General features: G+C 36.1%; 1 protein-coding gene across 1 annotated transcript; it reads left to right on the top strand.

The window, feature by feature from the left end:
• The first annotated feature begins 1,036 nt into the window (after positions 1-1,036).
• Positions 1,037-23,974, top strand: GNRHR (gonadotropin releasing hormone receptor). The gene is made up of 3 exons (XM_007450178.1): positions 1,037-1,638; positions 14,752-14,971; positions 22,673-23,974. The coding sequence occupies exons 1-3, from the start codon at positions 1,117-1,119 to the stop codon at positions 22,915-22,917; spliced, it is 987 nt and encodes a 328-aa protein (XP_007450240.1). The 5' UTR covers positions 1,037-1,116; the 3' UTR covers positions 22,918-23,974.
• The last annotated feature ends 2,496 nt before the right edge of the window (positions 23,975-26,470 follow it).

Consider the following 26,470-nt stretch of genomic DNA (forward strand, 5'->3'; position numbering starts at 1 on the left):
ATAAATGAACCAACAAGAATGGACCATCTAAATTAACATAGCCACCTTTATTCTTAACATTATTCCTTCTTTGGCTGCCACAGAAGCAAACTAGTTGACATAAGATAAATCAAGCTGGTGATTTAATAAATTCCAATCTAAGTCATACCAGTATTAGTAAACAACATCATCAAGCACTCATCATGAAAGTTAAAGCAACAACACAGAGAAAGTTTCTAAGTGACCCTAATGTGAAACAATCAGATTGCATATAAAGGGATATAAACAAATATTCATATTATATATAAACATACATAGATGTGGTTACAGCATTTATACAGTATTCTCTCCAATACCTAGTCACCTTATGCAATATGCACAATAATGGCAGGTATAATATTTAGACAATTATGAAATCAAGGCAATAACAGAAAAAATAGTTAATGATTTCACTCTAACTTAAGCATGGATAATCTGACTGTTAAGACTGATTGGTAAATTTGAATGCAGCCCAATTTATATCAGATCAAATTGATTCTAACTGTTAAGGCATTAATTTGGTGTTTCGTGGAGGATGGTTTTAAATAAATCTGTTTATCTAGTGTTTGAATGCTCAGCAGTGTGCGATTGAAAAGAAAACAAATGTTTTTGAGAAATATATTAGTTTCTTAAAACAACAAAGTTTAACTGGATCAAGTTCTTTTTTTAGTATTTTTCTTCTTTTTCATTTTGCATCTGTTGACATGTAACAGTTTTTAGAAAATCTCTTCATTAGAGTTATTTGAACACTATCATAAGTGAATTTTAAATATAAAATTAAGTTTCAAACGTCCTTCTTCACTTAAGAAAAATGTTGTGGAAACCAGGCCATCTGCTGAGATACTACAGTTACATTTGGCCCTCAGAAAGTGTTTGCTCGCTTTAGCACTCTGTTGGATTATAAGCCCACAAAACAAGTTCACCTTGACCTTTCACTTTAAATATAAAGTATCTCAGGGACAAATTTTGACATAAATATAAACCCGTGATGTTTCTCTTCAAAGAAGGCTGAAATAAAACAGAACTTTGAGTGCACTTACAATTAAAACATCAGAAGTGCCAGAAACACAAGTTTTGAAGCTATATCAGCCGTGAAGGATGGCAAACAGTGCCTCTCCTGAACAGAATCAAAGTCACTGCTCAGCAATCAACAGCAGCATCCCACTGACACAGGGCAACCTCCCCACACTGACCTTATCTGGAAAGATTCGAGTGACAGTTACTTTCTTCCTTTTTCTACTCTCCACAACTTTCAATGCTTCTTTCTTGTTGAAACTTCAGAAGTGGACTCAAAGGAAAGAGAAAGGGAAAAAACTCTCAAGAATGAAAGTGCTTTTAAAACATTTGACCTTAGCCAACCTGTTGGAGACTCTGATTGTCATGCCACTGGATGGAATGTGGAACATTACTGTGCAATGGTATGCTGGAGAACTCCTCTGCAAAGTCCTCAGCTATCTGAAGCTTTTCTCCATGTACGCCCCCGCCTTCATGATGGTGGTGATCAGTCTGGACCGCTCCCTGGCCATCACGAGGCCCCTAGCTGTGAAAAGCAACAAAAAGCTCGGACAGCTCATGATTGGCTTGGCCTGGCTCCTCAGTAGCATCTTTGCTGGACCACAGGTAAACCAGTATCATAAACTTTTTAGGACATGGAGATCACAGATTTCCTATATAAACTTGAATGAAGGTCTTGTCAAAGGCAGTATTGTATTATCTCTAAGAGCTTGGGTTCTGGAAGTCAGAGTGTGGAATTTAATACTGGCTCTGCTCTGTTACCTTGGGCAAATGTCTCAACCCCTCTGGGTTTTAGTTCCTTCATTTATAAAATGGAGGTAATGCCTACTTTATGCACCTTTTGTGATGATTAAATGAATAGTGTGTTAAAGTGTCTATCATAATCTCTGGTACTTAGTAAATGCTCCCTGAAAATTTAGCCATTCTCAAATTTGACCTCATCCCCATTCTATTCTTCCATATACTTTTCCTTTCACTCAGGTTGACATGGTAAATTGAGAGAATCTTTAGGAACAATAAAATTTGCATAGGTAGAAAGTATGTATACCTTGTTTTATTTGGGGCTTCTTGACTCTTCTGTCATTGCAGCTTAGAGAGAACTATACTTGATTAGTATGTTGTTCTGCAGTTTGCAGCTATGTGCGATTGAATAAAGAGGAAATGTGGGATATCTCAGACTTTTGGAAATTTGAACATTTCCCTGAGGTTGACTTGAGCTTTTCTGGAGGTAGGCTAGACTGTAACAGGCTGTTAGAAAAACTATAAGACTGTTGGTTCAGGCAAGGCCCTCTCCTATAGAAAGCAGATATCTCTCCAGACTGTCTTCGTCAGAGGCAACCTGATTGACTGACCTGCAGAATCTGCCTCTTCAACAGTCAGATCGCTGAAAAAAATGACACATTCTTGAAAAGGGCAAAGATCCTTTAATAACAGATGAACAAGTTGTCTCTATGCTTGTAAATGTACTCTATGGTGAACCCAGGGTACAAGGATGTGTCAAGAAGTAAAGTCAGAGTTTACTGTGATTCTCCAAAAACTTGTCACTACAAATGGAAATTTATCTAGACATTCTAAACTGGCCAGGTGGCATAAAAACAAAAAACAAACAAACAAAAACTGTCACACAGGACTCACTAAATAGTGCAAGACATTAAAACCTTCTGGCAACTGTTTGAGCTGGATGGATCATTTTGATGAGGGGCTACATAATTACTGAGTACTTGTAGGGCATCAGGGATTGTGCTGCGGAAAGGCAGAGAGGGAGAGGTGGTCTAACCTAGTTCTTCCCCTTTCCATCTCCTCCTTGCATCCCAGATTTGACTCACCAGTGTTTTGACCTGGCATCCTCCTAAGCTTCCACTCCGTTCCTCCTCTCAGGCCTCTTTTATAACAGGAAGCGTGGCTCTTTCTTGCCAAGTGTTCACATCAGTGTTTCCTAGCTAGTTCCTCTTGTTAAGTGGTCACATCCTAACAGACGTTTTGGTCAAGGTTGCAGGAAAAGGACTGAAGATAGACTGTTAAGGTAGTTTTCATCTAGCCTATGGGTCAGGTTCACTCCAGTAAGTCATAGGCCACAGTGAAATTTTGGGGATTCGTTGTTGTTTCTTTTCTCCTTTTCCATCTGTGTGGTATATTTTTAAACAGAATTTTTTTTTATTTTTATTTTTTTTAACATTTTTATTGGAGTATAATTGCTTTACAATGGTGTGTTAGTTTCTGCTTTATAACAAAGTGAATCAGTTATACAGATACATATGTCCCCATATCTCTTCGCTCTTGCATCTCCCTCCCTCCCACCCTCCCTATCCCACCCCTCTAGGTGGTCACAAAGCACCAAGCTGATCTCCCTGTGCTATGTGGCTGCTTCCCACTAGCTATCTATTTTACATTTGGTAGTGTATATATGTCCATATATACTAGAGAAATGGAAATAAAAACAAAAATAAACAAATGAGAACTAATGAAACTTAAAAGCTTTTGCACAGCAAAGGAAACCATAAACAAGATGAAAAGACAACCCTCAGAATGGGAGAAAATATTTGCAAATGAAGCAACTGACAAAGGATTAATCTCCAAACTTTATGAGCAGCTCATGCAGCTCAATATCAATAAAACAAACAACCCAATCCAAAAAATGGGCAGAAGACCTAAATAGACATTTCTTCAGAGAAGATAAACAGATTGCCAACAAACACATGAAAGAATGCTCACCATCACTAATCATTAGAGAAATGCAAATCAAAACTACAATGAGATATCACCTCACACTGGTCAGAATGGCCATCATCAAAAACAATAAATGCTGGAGAGGGTGTGGAGAAAAGGGAACCCTCTTGCACTGTTGGTGGGAATGTAAATTGATACAGCCACTATGGAGAACAGTATGGAGGTTCCTTAGAAAACTAAAAATAGAACTACCATATGACCCAGCAATCCCACTACTGAGCATATACCCTGAGAAAACCATAATTCAAAGAGTCATGTACCACAGTGTTCATTGCAGCTCTATTTACAATAGCCAGGACACATAAGCAGAATCTTAATTTTAAAATAAAAATTATTTATAAGATGATACCTTAATTACACTCCTGCAATATAGCCATTATTTTATTGTATAGTTCTAGTTATCTGTATTTTATTAATAAAATTGACAAGGTGGCTGCGGCAGAATGCTGTGTGTCACAGGGAACTTACATAGCTATTCCCTGAAATTTTCCCTTTTAATTCCAACTGTGGCCCTTTTCCATGTGCCTTCACTTTAGCTGTTTGCCATAAAATCTACAGTCTTGCTCTCCAGGGTAGTAAATAAAAAGCAACACTTGGCATTCTTTTATGTTTAAAAAAATAGTATTTTATTTATAATAAAATCTGAATATTTGTAACCCTTAAAAAATTTCTTTTCTTTCTTTCTAGTGCATTTTCTTGCACTAGAAAGCTAGATATCTAAATTCTCCCGCCAATTCCTCACTTAACATTTTTTGTATATCAGTGTGTGTTTTATTGAAGAAGAAATGGGAAAAACCAAAATGCTTTCATTTCCCTGGAAAAAAAAGCATATTACAATTATTCTCACAGTGACTGCATATACAAGAATTAGTTTAGCAAATATGTCACCTAAAATGAGGTTGCTTAGCAAAGGCTTATGCTCTGAAATTTTCCATTTTACTTCTTTAAAGTAGGAGTGCTGTGTATTGTCCAGTTTTCTTAGAAAAGATAAACACAAGTTAGGTTCCTAACACTGAGCCTGGTACTGATGAAACAAAGAAACAGCCCTCAAAGAAAGTGTCATTCAGTTGTAGAGACAAAACTTACATAAAATGAATATAACTATGCACCAAAAAGTTTTTAAATGTACTAGAAGTGTAAGAAGAGAGAGAGAGATGAACAAGAGTTGAAATGGTGAAGGAAGGTTTTAGGGTAAAAGAAGGATGAACTGAGTTTTTAAAGATGAATGATTTTTGGATGGAAAAAGTAAGCCAAGGATCACATATATTTCTCAGCAAAGGTTGAAAAGTGATTAATTTTCATAGGAGACTTGTTTGGCTGAAGTGAAAGACTGAGAGTTGAGAGTAGCAGGAAATTAGATTTGGTGTTGCTGTCTTTCCTTTGACCTCATGGCACATTATTTCTTTGTCAGAAAACATTATGATTATGTATTTGTTTGTCTTTTCCATTATGGTATTTGCTCTTACAACAGTGAAGACTGTTATGTTCAACTTAATATTCACAGGACACAATGAGATGTCCAACAAAAATAGAAATTTTAAATGTTTGGATACTCCCGTTTCTTTCCAGATCAAGTAGACCTTTCACCTTCGACAAAAAAAAAAAAAAAAAAAAAAAAAAAAAAAAAATTTGGAAAAAAAAAAAAAAAGAAAGAAAAAAAAAGTTTGGATAAATGAATCAATCATTGAGGGTGGAATGGATGTATATAACAGTAGACACCAACATCCAGGGGAAATTCTGAAAATAATGTGGAAGCCATATAGCCTTCATGAGTCATGTGCAAGGAGTAAAATTTTTTTTTGTTTTTTTTTCTTATTTCCAGTTTTATTGAGAAATAATTGATATACATCACTGTATAAGTTTAAGGAGTACAGCATGATAGTTTGATTTACATATATTGTGAAATGATTACCATAATAGGTTCTGCTAACATCTATCATCTCATATTGATACAGTAAAAAGAAAAAATAAAATTTTTCTCCTTGTGATGAGAATGCTTAGGATTTACTCTCAACAACTTTTCTATACATCATACATCAGTGTTAACTGTAGCCATCATGTTGTACATTATTAAAATGATTTTTAACAAAAATGTTTTGAGAAAATTACATAAACCAAATAGAGTGGAGAGAGGCAAAGAAGCCTTTTCAGGTCATCTGGTGATGAGGTAGTTAGGTTGGAGGCTAGGATGGTGTTAGAGGAGGTTAATAGTATTTATGAGGGACTTTTCAACCAAAAAAAACAAAGCTTGGCAACAAATTGGATTTAGGGGGGTTAGTAATAGACCAAAGTAAAATAAAGTTCCAATATTTTTAGCCAAGTAGTTTTAAAACCATTGGAATAGACAGGTAGGTTGGGAACAGAAGGGTTTGTTTGTTTGTCTGCCTGTCTATTTGTTTGAAAGGGGAGAGAAGGCAGGCTAGTAAAAGAGCTATTTGGAAAGCATTTGGTAATTTGGGATACTGATGCAAACGGAAGTCTAAACAAAAGTCTAAATAAGTCAATTTGTGATAATAACAAACACAAACCCACAATTTCACTTTCTTTTAAAGGACTCTCCCAGAGACTATAAATAAAATATTGATGTATTAATTCAATTATTTTCATCTAAGTCTATCACAGCAATAACAGAAAGAAAATGCCAAATACTTATCTGTCTTGATGTAATGAAAAGAAAATATGAAATTAATTTCAAATTGTCTAGGAATTTCATGTAATAGCCTGAGCTCAAATACATTACTCTACCTGAGAGATTTGTGTGAATGTGGGCCACAGAAAATGGTAGTACTCTTTCATTTTGTAAAACAAATGACCCATTTTTGACTTCAGCAACACTTTAAATTTATAAAGCACTTTGCTGAAGTTTCCTGAAAAACCGCACAGTCATAATCTTATTTGGTATTTACATTGACTCTGTGAGGTACATAAAAGCTGTGTTATTGTTCATATACAAGAGAACATACAAAGAGAACCTTGGAAAGCAATGTCCTTCAAACTTTTTTGACAGTAACAGAAAGATATACATACTACATAAAGACTTTGTCTCTCTCACACACTTATAACTGAGAAAAGTTTTCGTAAAATAAATATTCTACTCTGTTCCATTTCATTTTTTAATGCTGATTACAACCAACTGATGGGTACAACCTGCAGTCTGAAAAGCACTGGTTTAAAGGGATTCATTGTTTGCCCAATGCCACTTGGTCTGTTGGACTCCTGTCTTTTCACTAAGTCCAGATGATCTTTTTATTATAGCTCTCTGCTCTCTCTCTGAATAAAAGAGGTTTCAACCCTGTGACTAATGTTATGTGTATTTGATGGGGAAGACAAGAGGTAGGGAGGGCTTTTTATTTCCAAACCATGGGATACACAGTGAGTACACCTCACGCTTCACCACGCTCCATGGAGAAGCCCATTGATAAAGGCGCATCCTGTCGTGGCCAATTTACATTGAAAGGATCACTTTTATCTTCATCTTTTGGTGCATATATTGATATCCTATCACTTGAGTAATTCATACCTAAGTTGAATGAAGAAATAAACTAACGAGCTAGTTGTCACATTGCCAGGAATCTAAGAATTTATGACATTTTGCTGGAGCTCAGAATGACCAAATTTCAAACTGACCACCTTGTTTTCCCACCTTCCTAATAACCTCAGTGTCCTGTGATGATTTGGGGATATATTTTCAGAAGTTTTAGCATAGTGTGGCCAAAATGTCATACTTTTTGCTAGTAATGGAATTTTCTTTTAAAATGGAATTCTATGTGGAGCTTCAGTAAATGAAACAGATATAAGTGGACTTGCTCTGGTCAAATAGGGATAAAGGAGCCCCAGTCCTCTGCTTGGTCATAGTCTCTGAAGACCTCAGATCCCATTGCAAGTCTGAAAGGCAATGGGATAGTCAAAATAGCATGGATACTGGATTTAAACAAAGCTGGTTTCAGATCTCAATGCTGTCTCTTACCAGCTATCTGAATAAATTAGTTAACTAAGTTTAAAAGGGTAATTGTAAAGAATTACAGTTCTTTTGCAATTTTCAATTGTAACAAGTAAGATATATAAAATCATCCAGTACAAGACTTTACACTTAAACATTCAATGTTCATTCCTTCCTCTTTTCCTATCTTCATTACTTCCTTCATAACAGGGTTTTTGAAGTCAGGAGAAAAAAATAATAGGGAAATATGAGTATGAAAATTAAATAATTATTTAAGAAACAGCAAAGAAAATTGCTTATATAAAGATTACTTCATATTTCTCAAATTATGACATTTATTCTGACTGATAAGTAAATTTGATCAATATACTCCCTAGTCAGCAAGCTGTCCTACTCACTCTGAAAGCTCTATATGCCAGAGCACAATGATTCAAGTCTTGGAAGTATCGTGTCTATAAACAGGATAAGAAAGGAAGAAAGGGAGGAAGGGTGAGGAAGAAAAGGAAGGGAAAAGAAAGGGAAGGGAAGGGCAGGGGAGAAAGGATATCTGATTTAAAACCGGCTATGGTTAGGCTAGTAAGTGCATGTTAAGAAGAAAATATTTCCTGAATTAGATGTGTCCATATCTAATTAAAAATAATAAGGTTTCCAATGACAGTCACCTAAGACCACAAGAACTCCAGAGCAGCAAATTATTTGCAGATAGAGTTCACATCATTAGTTTATCTGTGTTACTAGGGTGAATTACATGTTGACAGCTTTTTAATTCTATAGGTAACCCAGGCCTGCAGGGAAGATATGGTCATCCCTTAGAGTCCTGGGGGATTGGTTCCTGGATACCCTCCCTCTCCCCCCAACCCACCCCGTGGCTGCAGATAATAAATTTCCCAGATGCTCAAGTCCCTTATATAAAATGGCATAGTATTTGCATGTAACCTACACACATCTTCCCATATACTTTAAATCTAGATTACTTATAATACCTAATATAGTGTAAATGCTAGGTAAATAATTGTAAATACAATGTAAGTGTTAGGTAAATAGTTGCTGGAGCTTGGCAAATTCAAGTTTTGCTTTTTGGAACTTTCTGAAATATTTTTTCCAAATATTTTTCCATCTGCAGTTGGTTGAATCTGCAGATGTGGAACCCACAGATTTGGAGGGTCTGTTGTATATGAGCAATCCTTTATTCTTTGGTGTGAAGACATGTGGTCTGAATAAGCGTGGAGGCTTGCCTGTTACCCACAGAATTTACAGGGCTAGAATGCACTTCTGAACTTGACAAGCAGTTTAAATTCAATAAATACTCGTTACACGTGTACAATATGCCCAAAACAGTACTGGAACATAGACTAGCATGCTAATAGCAAAAATAACAATAATGATGATGATTTTGATAAATAATAGTTATTCAGTACATAAATATGTGCCAGGAATTGTGCTAAATGCTTCTGTGGGTTTTTTTATTTATTTATTTATTTATTTAGCTGAGCCAGGTCTTAGTTGAGGCACAAGGGATCTTCTTTGCTGCCTGCAGGATCTTTAGTTGCAGCATGCAGAATCTAGTTCGAACGTGGGCTCCCTGCATTGGGAGTGCAGAGTCTTAACCACTGGACCACCAGGAAAGTCTCTCTTCTGTATTGTGGTTTTGTTTTGTCTTGTTTTGTTTTTTTCAACCATGCTGCACGGCTTGAGGGGTCTCAGCTCCCCGAGCAGGGATTGAACCCAGGCGGCAGCAGTGAAAGCCCAGAATCCCAACCACTAGGCCACCAGGGAACTCCCTTCTGTGTTCATTACTTCATGTAATGCTCCCAATAACCCTATAAATTAGATACAATTATTATCTTTATTTTATTCATGAATAAACTAAGATTATGAATGCTATGTAACATGGCCAAGATTACCATCTAGTAAGTGAAGGTGTCAGTACATCCAGTTAGCTCCATACCCAGAGTTTTTAATGACTACAATATATCACACTATACAATATTGTCTATTTTCTTTCTTCCTGTAGGAGGCTGAAGAAGAAAAAGACAGGAAAATCTTAAGGTGAGAATAGATAGTTAAGAGATATCAGAGGGACAGACTTCCCTGGTGGCGCAGTGGTTAAGAATCCGCCTGTCAATGCAGGGGACAAGGTTCGATCCCTGGTCCAGGAAGATCCTACATGCCGTGAAGCAACTAAGCCTACGTGCCACAACTACTGAAGCCAGTGCACCTAGAGCCCATGCTGTGCAACAAGAGAAGCCACCGCAATGAGAAGCTTGCGCACCACAACAAAGAGTAGCCCCCGCTTGCCACAGCTAGAGAAAAGCCTGTGCGCAGCAACAAAAACCCAAAGCAGACAAAAATTAATTAATTAATTTTTTAAAAAGACTCTTACAAATTATAAAAAAAAAGAAAAGAGAGAGAGATATCAGAGGGACTTCCCTGGCAGTCCAGCAGTTAAGACTCTGTGCTCCCAATGCAGGGGGCACAGGTTCAATCCCTGGTCAGGGAACTGAGATCTCACATGCCCCATGGCATGGCCGAAAAACACAGACACACACACACACATATATATATCATATATATATGATACATATTTATAAGTTGTGTGCCTCTAAATTTTTATTTTAATAATGATTATAATTTACATAGTGTTGTGTGCCAGGCACTACTCTAAGTGCAAGTATTCACTTGTTAATTGTCATGACAGCTCCTAGAAGCAGACACTATTAATATCTCCCTTTTATAGATGAGAGGAACCTGAAGCATATCATCTAAAGTTAATCACCTTTGGAAAAGATTAGGTCATGTTGTCACTAGTGTGGGTAAGGTGAAGGTTAAAAATAATATGCTATGAGGAATAGCATCTGCAAGGACTGTAAAAATGGAAAACAGATTGCTGTTGTTGAGGGCAAAATAAAGCAAACACTGATGAGAACTGGGGCTAGACATGAGAGTAATGAAACATAAAGAAATTTTAAAAATATGATCCAAGGACAAAAGAACCACAGGAAGTAAAGTAGATCCTTATATTAATCATTCAAATGAACATGGCCTTGGAGCTGAAAATAAACAGAACCAAGCCTAAAACAAATTAATTTATGGACAAGTAAGATTCTGAATTTTCATAACACTATACCTCTCCTTTGGAACTTATCACAGTCTATCTTGTATTACAGATGTCACATACATGCTATATCTCCCCTACCAAAAATTTAATTCCCTCATGGCAGGATATATGTAGGTCATCTTTTACAGCAGAGTGTGCCTAGTATAGCTTTTTGACCAAGGAGTTGCTTTAAAAACTAGCATTTGTTACATAAATAAAGATGACAACCAAATTCAAATCATAGTACTATAAAGTCAATTTTATTGAAAGTTTCATCGTTATAACTTAAAAACGTGAAATATTAAAGTGAAAATGTGACCCAGTGCAGAGCAGAAAATCATATTCGGGTCATCTGGTTCCAAGGCTGATTGGAGAGGTAGAGAGAAAAAGATTTTTAAGAAATATAGGACTCTCGGATTCTATGCGAAGGAACCCTTCCAAGGATTTCAACTCACACCACCTGTTGAGTCAAATTCAAACTGAACTTTAAATAAGGTCAGTTTGCAAAGAAGTATGGAAAAACTGAAAGGGTCACTTTGTAATGTGGAAAAAGTTGGTCTGGATCATAAAATAGAATTAGCTGAATGTATGTCTTTTCTACTTTAAGGTAGATAATATGATCATTGGCGCCCTCTAGTGGATTGATTTTAAAATTCTTTTTTGCCCTAGACGCTGAAAAGATCTGAAACTGAAAATCAACATTTTAACTACAAATAAAAGAAATAGGTTTATATTTTGTATTATACTTACTTACATTTTATTACATTTGTATATATTTTATTATATTTTACATTTATTAAATTTTTCTACTCTACAAGCAAAGAGGAAAAACAGTATTTTTTTAAGTCATAATCTACTCCCACTCCACCCCTCCCAAAAAGGAAAGAAATTCTGGGCCTATTAAGTTAATTAAATGTAATTTAAATTTACTAATTTAATCAAAACTAATGAAAATGTATACTCTCCCTCATTTGCTTAAAAAGTCCTGTAACATTTTCGCTTGAATTAACTTGCTATCAGTTTTTAAGTGCTTGGGCACTCTTTTCATTTTAATGTTTCAGGGTAAAATGAAGTTTTTCAGTAGAAAATCTTGGAAATGACAAAGTCAGAAATGTGCTTGACGGATGGGGAAAGGATAAATAAATGTCCACTAGAACTTGTTTTTGAAAACCACTTGCAACGTTTCCTTAATAGTTAACTCAACTTGTTTTTTTTTAACATAATTTCACATTTAGAGAAAGGTTGCAAGAATCATACAAAGATTTCTAGGATACCTTTCCCTTGGATTCCCCAAATATTAACATTTTACTACATTTGTTTATTTGCCTTATTCTCTCTCTTGTGTACATTTTTTTCGGGATTGTTTAAAAGTAAGTTCAGACATGACGCCCCTTTCAATACTTCATTGTGTATTTTCTAGCACATAACCACAGTACTAATTATCAAAATCAGGAAATTATCACTAATACAGTGCTATTTTTTATCTATATACCTTGTCCATATCTCACTCGCTGTCTCAATAATATCCCTTTTAGCAAAAGAAAATCCAAGATTATGCGAGGGATTCAGTTGCCATGTCTTTTTAGTCTCCTTTAAACTGGAACCATTTCTTGGTCTTCCTTTGAATTTCATGATGCTGACATTTTTGAAGAGTGCAAGCCAATTATTTTGTAGAATGCCCCTCAATTTGAGTTTGTCTGATGTTTGCTCGTGGGTAGATGCAGGTTATGCACTTGTCGACTGAAAAAAAATGTACAACCTAAAAGTTGATAATTATATTTTATTCAGTAGATTTTCTGAGGACATAAGCCCAGAAGACAGCCTCTCAGATAACTGAGGGACTGTTCCCAAGAAGCAAGGGAGGAGCCAGGATGTATAGGTTTTTTTGCAACAAAAACCAGGTAGTCGGAACATCAAAAGATTATTGTTAATTAAAGAAAAATGATATATCTCAAGTTAATGAATTTAGCGCTTTTCTAAGTATGGGAAGGTGCAAGAGTCCAGACTTATTGAAATCATCCATTTGAAATGCACCTTAACTATCTAGAGCCAGTATCCTGCCTTTTTCCATCCTGAATGCCCTCAGTGTGCACTGTCGGGGGTGGCTGCAGGGGCTATGGCTTGATGGCCACAACATTCTTTGTTTACTGATATGGTAGGTGACATTCTTCATCCACACACTTTTAGCAAAAAATACCTAAGAGGTGACACTTTCTTCGCAGCACATTCTAGAAGGAAGCAGAAGCTGTCGATTGGTCCCATTATTGGCAATGTTAATTATTTGGTTATTTCTCGACTAGTAAAGTTATTATTTTATAATAACGTTAAAATGACATGTATCCTGCAGGTAGATACTTTGAGATGATATAAATAAACTACTCTCCTCAAACTTACACCCATATTTTTACCATCCATTGGTGATTCTTGCCTGAATCAATTATTATTATAGTGAATCACTACTTCCACTATACCTTTTACATTTACTAATTGACTTTCTACAGTAAAGAGCTTTTTCCTCTCCCTATTTATTTGTCGTTGTTGGCTTGTAATTTATATCAGCATGGAGTCATGGTTTCTTTCTTTATTCGATAGTTTATCATTCTTTTCTATCAGTGTTTGTTTGTTTTCATGCTTAAACTATCCCAGATTTGGCCAACTGGAGCTCTTTCAAGCTGGTGCCTGAATATTTTTCACATGCTCCATCATTCTCTGGGCATTTCCTGACTTTTCAGCACAACAGCTGTTCCAAGGAGATATTGTACTTTGCTTTCCCCAGCCTTGGGATCACCCATTTCTCCAGTTAGGTCTGGTTCCTTTTGATAGAGAATGATACTTAGAAAACAAGATCTGGGTGCTGGAGTGCTGGGTGTGCTCATTGCTACTCAGATGTCATTATTCCTAGGCTCTCTCCACAGGCAGAGCTGGAATAAATGTATTTATGTGCGCACACACACACACACACACACACACACACACACACACACACATAAATTACCCTTACTCTTTTTTTACAATTGTACAGCACCCTATTGTGTGGCCAACTGTAGTTTATTCAGTTACTATTCAATGAATCGTTATTTAGATTATTTTCAATGATTTTTAATTATAAGCAATGCATCAATGGATAATCTTGTGCATATATATTTTCATATAATGGAAGTAGGGGTGTATCTTCAGGGTAAATTCCTGAATGTCAGACTGCTGAGTCAAAGGTAAATGCATATGTAGTTATGCTAGTTATTGCCAAATTCCCCTCCTTAATGGTTGTACCAATTTGCATGCCCATTAGCAATGTATGAGTCCCTGTTTCCCTACAGCCTTGCCATGAAAGTGTGCTACTATTTTTTTTTTAATTTTGCCAATCTTGATAGTAGAAGATGGCATATCATTATAGCCTTAATTGGTTGGCACTGCTCTCATAAGTGAGGTTGAACGTCTTTTCATATGATTAAGGGCCACTGTTATATCTTTTCTGTGAACTGTCTGTTCATGTTTTATGACCATTTAATGAGATTTTGTCTCAAAAATAAAATCTAAATTTGTATTTTGAGGGTATATTCTAAATACCAGACACAGTTTTATGTGCTGAGGATATAACAATAAAACCACTTGCAAAATCACTTGCAAAAAGTTTACTCAGCATAATAGCATCTGAAATTGAAATACAAATAAGGTTTAAATCTTTGGTTGATGATTGTGCTACAAGGTTGAAATAATTGCAAAAGAAATCCAAAATCCTACAGATCCATTCACATTACCCAAACATATTTTAAGTAAAAATCCACTTATAACTTTTTATAGAAATGCCAAAAGAATATCAAGATACTTAGCAGTTGCTTTGGGCAACAACATGTTAGAAGGTTAGCAGAATACAGAAGAGAAAGCTTTCAAGAAAACTTGCAAATACTGTTTGAAAGTAAGCAACATCACTTTTTTTTTAAATTTTCTCATACAGTTATACATCTTCAGGATGATCCATTTAGAAGATGACTCTGGACAGACAGAAGGTTTTTCTCAATGTGTAACACACTGCAGTTTTCCACAATGGTGGCATCAAGCCTTTTACAACTTTTTCCCCTTCCCCTGCCTCTTCATCATCCCTCTTCTAATCATGTTGATCTGCAATGCAAAAATCATCTTCACCCTGACAAGGGTCCTTCATCAGGCTCCCCACAGTACGTATTCCTTAGATTTGGTGTTAATTGGGGTAGACAGCTTTTAACAGCAATACTCAAAGCACAGAAGCAGAGTGGCACTTACGATGCGCTAGATACTGTTCTAAGCAGTTTACGTACATTAACTCTTTTAATATTCAGAATCAACCCATGAGGCAATACTTTTATTATCCCCAATTTAGAGATGAGGTAATTTAATACTCCTAATATTATAAATTTACAGCATGAAATTAAAAATGAAAGGACAGTTACTCCAATTACCCGATAGAAGCATTGGCAACTTGTTCCTGCTGGTCCATCACAAAGCTCTATCAAACACCTAATGTCTAGAATGTAGCAAAGTACAACTCGTTAAATGGTAGCCAATAGACTTGTTAAAGTTAAGCTTTTCTGTATCACATTCAAATCTCCTGTAACCACAAAATGTTTCCACACACTATGCACATTTGTGTGGTGAGTGTGCGAACTTGAACGTGTAATTGACTATTTCATCTTTAACTTCACAGATGCAGTTGTGCCTTTTTGCTTTAAGAATCTGGTGCATTCTCAAATACTAAAATTTATGAATTTTTAAAATTTTATATTGTAGTATAGTTGATTAACAATGCTGTGTTAGTTTCAGATGTACAGCAAAGTGATTCAGTTATACATATATATGTATCTATTCTTTTTCAAATTCTTTTCCCCTTTAGGTTATTACAGAGTATTGAGCACAGTTCCCTGTGCCATATAGCAGGTCCTTGTTGGTTATCTATTTTTTGTTTTTAATTGGGGTATAGTTGCTTTACAATGTTGTGTTAATTTCTGCTGTACAGTGAAGTGAATCAGCAATATGTATACATATATCTTCTCTTTTTTGGATTTCCTTCCCATTTAGGATACCACAGAGCATTGAGTAGAGTCCCCTGTGCTACACAGAAGGTTCTCATTAGTTATCTATTTTATACATATTACTGTATATATGTCAATCCCAGTCTCCCAATTCATTTCACCTTGGTGTCCATACATTTCTTCTGTACAGCTCGGTCTCTATTTCTGCTTTGCAAATACGTTCATCTGCACCATCTTTCTAGATTCCATATATATGCATTAATATACAATATTTGTTTTTCTTTTTCTGAGTTACTTCACTTTGTATGACAGTCTCTAGGTCCATCCATGTCTCTGCAAATGATCCAATTTCATTCCTTTTTATGACTGAGTAATATTCCATTGTATATATATATATATATATATATACTACATCTTCTTTACCCATTCATCTATCAATGGACATTAGGTTGCTTTCATGTCCTGGCTATTATAAATAGTGCTGCAATAAACATTGGGGTGCTTGTGTCTTTTTAAATTATGGCTTTCTCAGGGTATATGCCCAGTAGTGGGATTGCTGGGTCACATGGTAGTTCTATTTTTAGTTTTTAAGGAACCTCCACTGTTCTCCATAGTGGCTCTATCAATTTACATTCCCACCAATAGTGCAAGGGGGTTCCCTTTTCTCCACACCCTCTCCAGCACTTATTGTTTGTAGATTTTTTTGATGATGACAATTCTGACCCAAGTGAGGTGATATCTCATTGTAGTTTTGATTAGCATTTCTCTAATAATTAGTGATATTGAGCATCTTTTTCATGTGCCTCTTGGTCATCTGTATGTCTCTTTGGAGAAATGTCTGTTTGGGTCTTCCTCTCATTTTTTGATTGGGTTGTTTGTTTTCTGATATTGAGCTGCATGAGCTGTTTGTATATTTTGGAGATTAATCCCTTGTCAGTTGCTTCGTTTGCAAATATTTTCTCCCATTCTGAGGTTGTCTTTTGGTCTTGTCTATTGTTTCCTTTGCTGGGCAAAAGCTTTTAGGTTTCATTAGGTCCCATTTGTATATTTTTTTTATTTTCATTACTCTAGGAGGTGGGCAAAAAAAGATCTTGCTGTAATTTATGTCAAAGAGTGTTCTTCCTAATTTTCCTCTAAGAGGTTTATATTGTCCACTCATATTTAGGTCTTTAATCCATTTTGAGTTTATTTTTGTGTATGGTGTTAGGGAATATCTATTTTAAATATAGCAGTGTGTACATGTCAATCCCAAATTCTCAATCTATCCCTTCCCCCTACCCTTCCACTATGATAACCATAAAGTTGTTCTCTAAGTTTGTGAGTCTGTTTCTATTTTGTAAATAACTTCAATTGTTTCAGGTTTTTTTAGAATCCACATATAAGGAATATCATATGATATTTGTCTTTCTCTGTCTGACTTACTTCACTTAGTATGATAATCTCCAGGTCCATCCATGTTGCTGCAAATGGCATTATTTTATTTTTTTAATGGCTAATATTCCATTGTACACATGTACCACATCTTCTTTATCCATTCATCTGTCGATGGACATTTAGGTAGCTTCCATGTCTTGGCTATCGTAAACAGCGCTGCAACGAATATCGGGGTGCATGTATCCTTTTGAACCATGTTTTCCTCTGGATATATGCCCAGGAGTGGGATTGCTGGATCATATGGTAGCTCTATTTTTAGTTTCTTTAGGAACTTCCATACTGTTCTCCATAGTGGCTATACCAATTTACATTTCCATAACAGTGTAGGAGGGTTCCCTTTTCTCCACACCCTCTCCAGCATTTATTATTTGTAGACTGTTTGATGATGGCCATTCTGACTGGTGTGAGGTGATATTTCATTGTAGTTCTGATTTGCATTTCTCTAATAATTAGTCATGTGGAGCATCTTTTCATGTGCCTCATGGCCATCTGTATGTCTTCTTTGGAGAAATGTTTATTTAGATATTCTGACCAGTTTTTGAGGGGTCATTTTTTTTTGATGTTGAGCCACATGAGCTGCTTGTAAATTTTAGAGATTAATTCCTTGTTGGTTGCATCATTTGCAAATATTTTCTCCCATTCTGAGGGTTGTCTTTTCATTTTGTTTATGGTTTCCTTTGCTGTGCAAAAGCTTTTGAGTTATTTAGGTCCCATTTGGTTATTTTGTTTTTATTTACATTACTCTAGGAGATGGACTGAAAAAGATATTGCTGTGATTTACCTAAGAGTGTTCTGCCTATGTTTTCCTCTAGGAGTTTTAAAGTATCTGGTCTTACATTTAGGTATGTAATCCATTTTGAGTTTATTTTTGTGTATAGTGTTAGAGAATGTTCTGAGTTCATTCTTTTACATGTGGCTGTCCAATTTTCCCAGCACCACTTATTGAAGAGACTAACTTTTCTCCACTGTATACTCTTGCCTCCTTTGTCATAGATTAACTGACCAAAGGTGTGTGGGTTTATTTTTGGCCTTTCTATCCTGTTCCATTGATCTATACCAGATCCTGTACCAGGTTTTGATTACTGTACCTTTGTAGTATGGTCTGAAGTCAGGGAGCCTGATTCCTCCAGCTCTGTTTTTCTTTCTCAAGATTGCTTTGGTTATTCAGGCTATTTTTGTTTTCCACACAAATTTAAAAATTTTTTGTTCTAGTTCTGTGAAAAATGCCATTGGTACATTAATAGGGATTGCAGAATCTGTAGATTGCCTTGGGTAGTAGAGTCATTTTGACTATACTGATTCTTCCAGTCCAAGAACACGGTATATCTGTCCATCTGTTTGTGTCATCTTTGATTCGTTTCAGCAGTGTCTAATAGTTTTCAGAGTACAGTTTTTTTGCCTCTTTAGGTAGGTTTATTCCTAGGTATTTTATTCTTTTTTATGCTATGGTAAATGGGATTCTTTCTTTAATTTCTCTTTCTGAAATTTCATTGTCAGTTTATAGAAATTCAACAGATTTCCGTGTATTAATTTTTTTAACATCTTTATTAGAGTATAATTGCTTTACATTGGTGTGTTAGTTTCTGCTGTATAACAAAGTGAATCAGTTATACATATACATGTCTCCCCATATTTCCTCCCTCTTGCGTCTCCCTCCCACACTCCCTATCCCACCACTCTAGGTGGTCACAAAGCACCTAGCAGATATCCCTGTGCTATACAGCTGCTTCCCACTAGCTAGCTATTTTACATTTGGTAGCGTATATATGTCCATGCCACTCTCTCACTTCGTCCCAGCTCACCCTTCCCATACCCCATGTCCTCAAGTCCATTCTCTACATCTTCATCTTTATTCCTGTCCTACCCTTAGGTTCATCAGAGTCATTTTTTTTCTTAGATTCCATATATATGTGTTAGCATACAGTATTTGTTTTTCTCTTTCTGACTTACGTCACTCTGTATGACAGACTCTAGGTCCATCCACCTCACTACAAAAACTCGATTTTATTTCTCCTTATGGTTGAGTAATATTCCATTGTATATATGTGCCACATCTTCTTTATCCATTCATCTGTTGATGGACACTTCGGTTGCTTCCATGTCCTGGCTATTGTAAATAGAGTTGCAATGAACATTTTTGTACATGACTCTTTTTGAATTATGGTTTTCTCAGAGTATATGCCCAGTAGTGGGATTGCTGGGTCACATGGTAGTTCTATTTTTAGTTTTTTAAGGAACCTCCACAGTGTTCTACATAGAGGCTGTATCAATTTACATTCCCACCAACAATGCAAGAGGTTTCCCTTTTCTCCACACCCTCTCCAGCATTTATTGTTTGTAGATTTTTTGATGATGGCCATTCTGACTGCTGTGAGGTGAGACCTTATTGTATTTTTTTTTTTTTTTTTTTTGGCAGTACGCAGGCCTCTCACTGTTGTGGCCTTTCCCGTTGCGGAGCACAGGCTCCGGACGCACAGGCTCAGTGGCCATGGCTCACGGGCCCAGCCGCTCCGTGGCATGTGGGATCTTCCCGGACCGGGGCACAAACCCGCGTCCCCTGCATCGGCAGTCGGACTCTCAACCAGGGAAGCCCTCATTGTAGTTTTGATTTGCATTCCTCTGCTGCGCCACCAGGGAAGCCCTCATTGTAGTTTTGATTTGCATTTCTCTAATGATTGGTGATGTTGAGCATCTTTCATGTGTTTGTTGGCAATCCGTATATCTTCTTTGAAGAAATGTCTATTTAGGTCTTCTGCCCGTTTTTGGATTGGGTTATTTGTTTCATTGATATTGAGCTGCATGAGCTGCTTGTAAATTTTGGAGATTAGTCCTTTGTCAGTTGCTTCATTTGTAAATATTTTCTCCAATTCTGAGGGTTGTCTTTTTGTATTGTTTATGGTTTCCTTTGCTGGGCAAAAGCTTTGAAGTTTCATTAGGTCCCATTTGTTTATTTTTGTTTTTCTTTCCATTTCTCTAGGAGGTGGATCAAAAAAGATCTTGCTGTGATTTATGTCAAAGAGTGTTCTTCCTATGTTTTCCTCTAAGAGTTTTATAGTGTCAGGTCTTACATTTAGGTCTCTAATCCATTTTGAGTTTATTTTTGTGTATGGTGTTAGGGAGTGGTTTAATATCATTCTTTTACATGTAACTATCCTGTTTTCCCAGCACCACTTATTGAAAAGACTGTTTCTTCTCCATTGTGTATCCTTGCCTCCTTTGTCATAAATTAGTTGACCATAGGTGCATGGGTTTATCTCTGGGCTTTCTATCCTTTTCCATTGATCTATATTTCTGTTTTTGTGTCAGTACCATATTGTCTTGATTACTGTAGCTTTGTAGTAAAGTCTGAATTCAGGGAGTCTGATTCCTCCACCTCCGCTTTTTTCCTTCAAGACTGCTTTGGCTATTTGGGGTCTTTTGTGTCTCCATACAAATTGTGAAATTTTTTGTTCTCGTTCTGTGAAAAATGCCATTAGTAGTTTCATAGGGATGGCATTGAATCTGTAGATTGCTTTGGGTGGTATAGTCATTTTCACAATATTGATTCTTCCAATCCAAGAACATGGTATATCTCTCCATCTGTTGGTATCATCTTCAGTTTCTTTCATCAGTGTCTTATAGTTTTCTGCATACAGGTCTTCTGTCTCCTTAGGTAGGCTTATTCCTGGGTATTTTATTATTTTTGTTGCAACGGTAAAGAGAAGTGTTTCCTTAATTTCTCTTTCAGATTTTTCATCATTAAAGTATAGGAATGCAAGAGACTTCTGTGCATTAATTTTGTATCCTGCTACTTTACCAAGTTCATTGATTAGCTCTAGTAGTTTTCTGGTAGCATCTTTAGGATTCTCTATGTAAAGTATCATGTCATCTGCAAACAGTTACACTTTTACTTGTTCTTTTCCGATTTGGATTCCTTTTATTTCTTTTTCTTCTCTGATTGCTTTGGCTAAAACTTCCAAAACTATGTTGAATAATAGTGGTGAGAGTGGACAACCTTGTTTTTTTCCTGATCTTAGAGGAAATGGTTTCAGTTTTCAACATTGAGAAAGATGTTGGCTGTGGGTTTGTCATATATGGCCTTTATTATGTTGAGGAAAGTTCCCTCTATGCCTACTTTCTGGAGAGTTTTTATCATAAATGGGTGTTGAATTTTGTCAAAAGCTTTTACTGCATCTACTGAGATGATCATATGGTTTTCCTTCTTCAATTTGTTAATATGGTGTATCACATTGATTGATTTGCATATACTGAAGAATCCTTGCATTCCTGGGATAAACCCCAATTGATCATGGTGTATGATCCTTATAATGTGCTGTTGGATTCTGTTTGCTAGTGTTTTGTTAAGGATTTTTGCTCTATGTTCATTAGGGATATTGGCCTGTAGTTTTCTTTCTTTGTGACACCTTCGTCTGGTTTTGGTATCAGGGTGATGGTGGCCTTGTAGAATGAGTTTGGGAGTGTTCCTCCCTCTGCTATATTTTGGAAGAGTTTGAGAAGGATAGGTGTTAGCTCTTCTCTAAATGTTTATCGAATTCTCCTGTGAAGCCATCTGGTCCTGGGCCTTTGTTTGGTAGAAGATTTTTAATCACAGTCTCAATTTCTGGGAGCTCCTCTTTCCATTGCCTGACCCCCAGGCTGGGGAGCCATATATGGGGCTCAAAACTTTCACTCCTACGGGACAACTTCTGTGGTATAATTACTTTCCAATTTGTGGGCTGCCAACCCAGCATATATGGGATTTGTTTTTATCACGACTGAGCACCTCCTACCATCTCATTGAGTCTTCTGCTTTGTCTTTCGATGTAGGGTATATTTTGGGGTAGGTCCCTGCATGTTTTGTTCAGCAGTTAGGTGTGATTTTGGTGTTTCTGTAAGAAGAGGTGAGCTCACGTTATTCTACTCCACCATCTTGTCCTCGTCCTTCAATGTCCTTAATGCCAACTAGGATTCTGACACCAGTTGCAATGCATGTGTTTCTTCCATGTGCCAAGCTTACATTGCCTCCCACAATGGCGATGGCACCTCCTGAGTGGCCAGTCGGGAAAGAGGGGGAATTTATAAATTTATAAAGTAAACATGGTTATGTTGGCATGACAACCAAAAGGTAGGGAATTCAACTCAGCTCAACCTCAGTCTGCTCTCTTAAATTTATATTTTAAGAATCTGAGTAGCCCCTTATTTCAAATCCATATTAGTTTGATGGAAAATTTATGTTAAAAGCACTACTATCTTTAATATTTTCTATTCATTATGTAACATAGTGGAAAACTTGAAATATAAACAAGATTTTCAAACAAACTGTCATTATTAAAAATATTAGAAATTTGCTTCCATTATATTCATCAGGTTGAATTATGATTCTCTCTTCCTTTTTGTCTATTTTGGTTTTGTAATAAAACTGGTTGTTAAACACCTTCTCTTTTCTCTATCTAAAAGAACTACAACTGAATCAATCCAAGAATAATATACCACAAGCTCGACTGAGGACCCTAAAGATGACGGTTGCATTTGCCACTTCATTTACTGTCTGCTGGACTCCCTACTATGTCCTTGGAATTTGGTATTGGTTTGATCCTGAAATGGTAAACAGGGTGTCAGATCCAGTAAATCACTTCTTCTTTCTCTTTGCTTTTTTAAATCCATGCTTTGATCCACTTATATATGGATATTTCTCTCTGTAATTGTTAGACTACATAGGAAATCACGTAAACATACACATAAACTATGTAGGACAAGGTAATGAATTTCCCCTTTTGGGAATGATAAACACAAAGCATATTCCAGCACATTTACATACAAACAAAGCAGAGTTTCAGATTATGGTACTACACTTATTCCTTTGGAAATCACATTGTCAGAAACTCAATTACTAGGAAAATTTTTTTCAGGAAAAATAATTATATATTTCCTCTTAACCATTAGCTTCTAAATTAATCTCTTCACTTTCTGACCTCCTATAACACATTATATGGGTTTTTAAATCACTTTCTTCTTGTATAATAATATATAAATATTTAAAATAGCCATGGCCTAAGGCAAAAAGATGCCAAAAAGTAACACTGAGAAACACAGTCCTAACCTCAGCATGCCTTGGAGAGTTTTTCTCCAAAGGGGCTTAGCAGCAATTACAATCTTATGCTAAAACAATAAATACATAGAGCACAGAGATAGTATTTCCTCTGCCCATGTGATCAGTTTTCCCTTCTATGGTTTAAAAAAACAAAATGCAATGAATCAAATTTTTTCCTTGGCTTCAAAAGCATTCTGATGTTTGGAGTATTCAGCAACCAACCCACCGTCCACTGCTCCAACCTGACAAGATTTATAAATAGTTCTCTTTCATCCCATTCTTCACTTGGTACAGGTTGTGAAGTGCCTCCATATAAAAGGGAGTTCAGAGGGGCTCAGATTTGGACAGGGGGTTAGAACATTCTTCTTGAGCTGTGTAGTTTATGGAGTTTGTGGTAATTAAGTGTAGTAATAGTAACAATGTTTTAAAATACAATCATGAAAAGATATATACTGATTATGTTTTATAAATAACATACCTTCTCTTTTAATATCAGGGATTTTTTTCTATCTTCTGATCTTTCTAAATCCATAATCCACAAATCACTAAAAAAAAAATAAGAAATCAAGCAAATGCACAAGCAAAAAGTTATTTGATATGTAAAATTAACTCTGGAAACCTCAGTTTCACTATATATAGGTCAAAGGAGACAGAAAGGTATTAGAAAAGGGAAAAGAAAAACTCTCTGTAAATGTATAACTAATACCTGCTGATGTTCACATTGAGTGGTATGGTTTCCAAAATATGTCAGCACAATACCTCTTGTAATTTAGGCCTGTTTCCACCCATTCCATGAAAAAGGGGATAGGATGAAAGGGTTCTATAATATCCATTAAATACCATATGACCCAGCAATCCCACTACTAGGTATATACCCTGAGGAAACCAGAATTCAGAAAGAGTCATGTACCAAAATGTTCATTGCAGCTCTATTTACAATAGCCCGGAGATGGAAACAACCTAAGTGCCCGCCGTTGGATGAATGGATAAAGAAGATGTGGCACATATATACAATGGAATATTACTCAGCCATAAAAAGAAACGAAATTGAGCTATTTGTAATGAGGTGGATAGATCTAGAGTCTGTCATACGGAGTGAAGTAAGTCAGAAAGAGAAGGACAAATACCATATGCTAACACATATATATGGAATTTAAGAAAAAAAAATGTTATGAAGAACCTAGGGGTAAAACAGGAATAAAGACAGAGACCTACTGGAGAACAGACTTGAGGATATGGGGAGGGGGAAGGGTGAGGTGTGTTAGGGCGAGAGAGAGACATGGACATATATATACTAACAAACGTAAGGTAGATAGCCAGTGGGAAGCAGCCGCATGGCACAGGGAAACCGGCTCGGTTCTTTGTGGCTGTCTGGAGGGGTGGGATAGGGAGGGTGGGAGGGAGGGAGACAAAGAGGGAAGAGATATGGGAACATATATATATGTATAACTGACTCACTCTGTTATAAAGCAGAAACTAACACACCATTGTAAAGCAATTATACCCCAATAAAGATGTTAAAAAAAAAAAAAAGAAAGAAAGAAAAACGTATAAGGGAATTAAAAGAAATTCAACCACTCTTTAACTTATTTTTTTAAAGAAATAGGTAAAATATTATTATATTCACATGAGGTATGTAGTGCCACACAAAAGATGAAATGTCATTTCCACACATTCCAGGCCTTGTGGAACTGTGGTAAGTGAACTATTAATTAAACTAATGGTAGGTCTTTCCTTTCCTTATTTTTCTCTTCTCATACTTTGTCTTTTAGTGTTGTAGTGTGTAGTAGTTATTTTTCCACATTTTAGGTTATTTTCCAATTCTGTATCCATTCGTCCTATTTCTGTCACTATTGAACTCCTTCCTTCTGCTCTTTCATTCATATCTTCTTTTTACTAAACTCATACCTTTAATTAGCCAATGCCCCAACTCTACAGTTGAATTGGGCTGGACTCAAATTTGTAATGTGCTAAAATGCTCAAAGTTAACTTTAAACTTATATATACTTGCACTTATGTATACTAATACCAAAAATTTAAAGTTCCACTAGATGACACAGGAATATAGATAAGTCACAACAAAACCATTCTTCTCTACCATCTCTTTATCATACGTATTCTTATTCCCAAACTGATAACAATTCTTACATATGGATTTAAAGGCAAAAATATACAAGATACAATCTAAGGGCTTTGTCAGATATGTGTTTATTGAACATATGTCAGTTTGGCTTTTACACATTCAAGAAACTATTCTACTTAGATACACTCTCAGGCATTTTTTAATACATTAACTAAAGGGCTATTCAAAATCTTGATGAAGGTGTTTTTAAACTGTGGGCCATGCACAAAACTGTATTACAATGCAACTGCTTTACTTTTATTCCTATTTGTATTATTTTATGCATTTAAAGACATTATCCTGAGAAGGGTTTTTGGCCATACCAGACTGCCAAAGGAGCCAATGTCACAAAAAAGGTTAGGAATTCCCAACTGATTCTGTATATTCATACAGAAGCTTATTACAATAAAAATGTATATATATATATATATTCATAATAATGTTAATATTGAAACTGTACTGGATTGATTCAATTTGATCACTCACCATTTTCAACCTTAAAAACTCTCTTAAGCCTCAATATGCAATGAAAAACTTGGCAGAAATAAGTATATTATATAAATGTTGTGGTCTGTAAATTATAATGTGGATATGGATTTATACCAAAATTAATAGTGCAAAAGGTAAATGTGGCTTTTAAGTTAAAGATACATCACTCAACATAGAGTATTTCATATTTGGTATTACAGTCATTTACTCTATTTTCAATCATAATAAAAGATGAGGATTCCTTGTAAAAAAGGATATGTTCTGCAGAGTTAATCCAATATATCAGATAATTAAGATTGTATCTTGGATATCTCCTCTTCTATTTGGCATATAAAACTGGTTAAAAAATGGATTTCCTCGGGCTTCCCTGGTGGCGCAGTGGTTGAGAGTCCGTCTGCCAATGTAGGGGACATGGGTTTGTGCCCCGGTCCGTGAGGATCCCACATGCCACGGAGCGGCTGGGCTCATGAGCAATGGCCGCTGAGCCTGTGCGTCCGGAGCCTGTGCTCCGCAATGGGAGAGGCCACAAGAGTGAGAGGCCCACGTACCGCAA

Source organism: Lipotes vexillifer, unplaced genomic scaffold (assembly GCF_000442215.2).
Source record: "Lipotes vexillifer unplaced genomic scaffold, Lipotes_vexillifer_v1.1 scaffold1103, whole genome shotgun sequence".
In the NCBI taxonomy this organism is placed as follows: domain Eukaryota; kingdom Metazoa; phylum Chordata; class Mammalia; order Artiodactyla; family Lipotidae; genus Lipotes; species Lipotes vexillifer.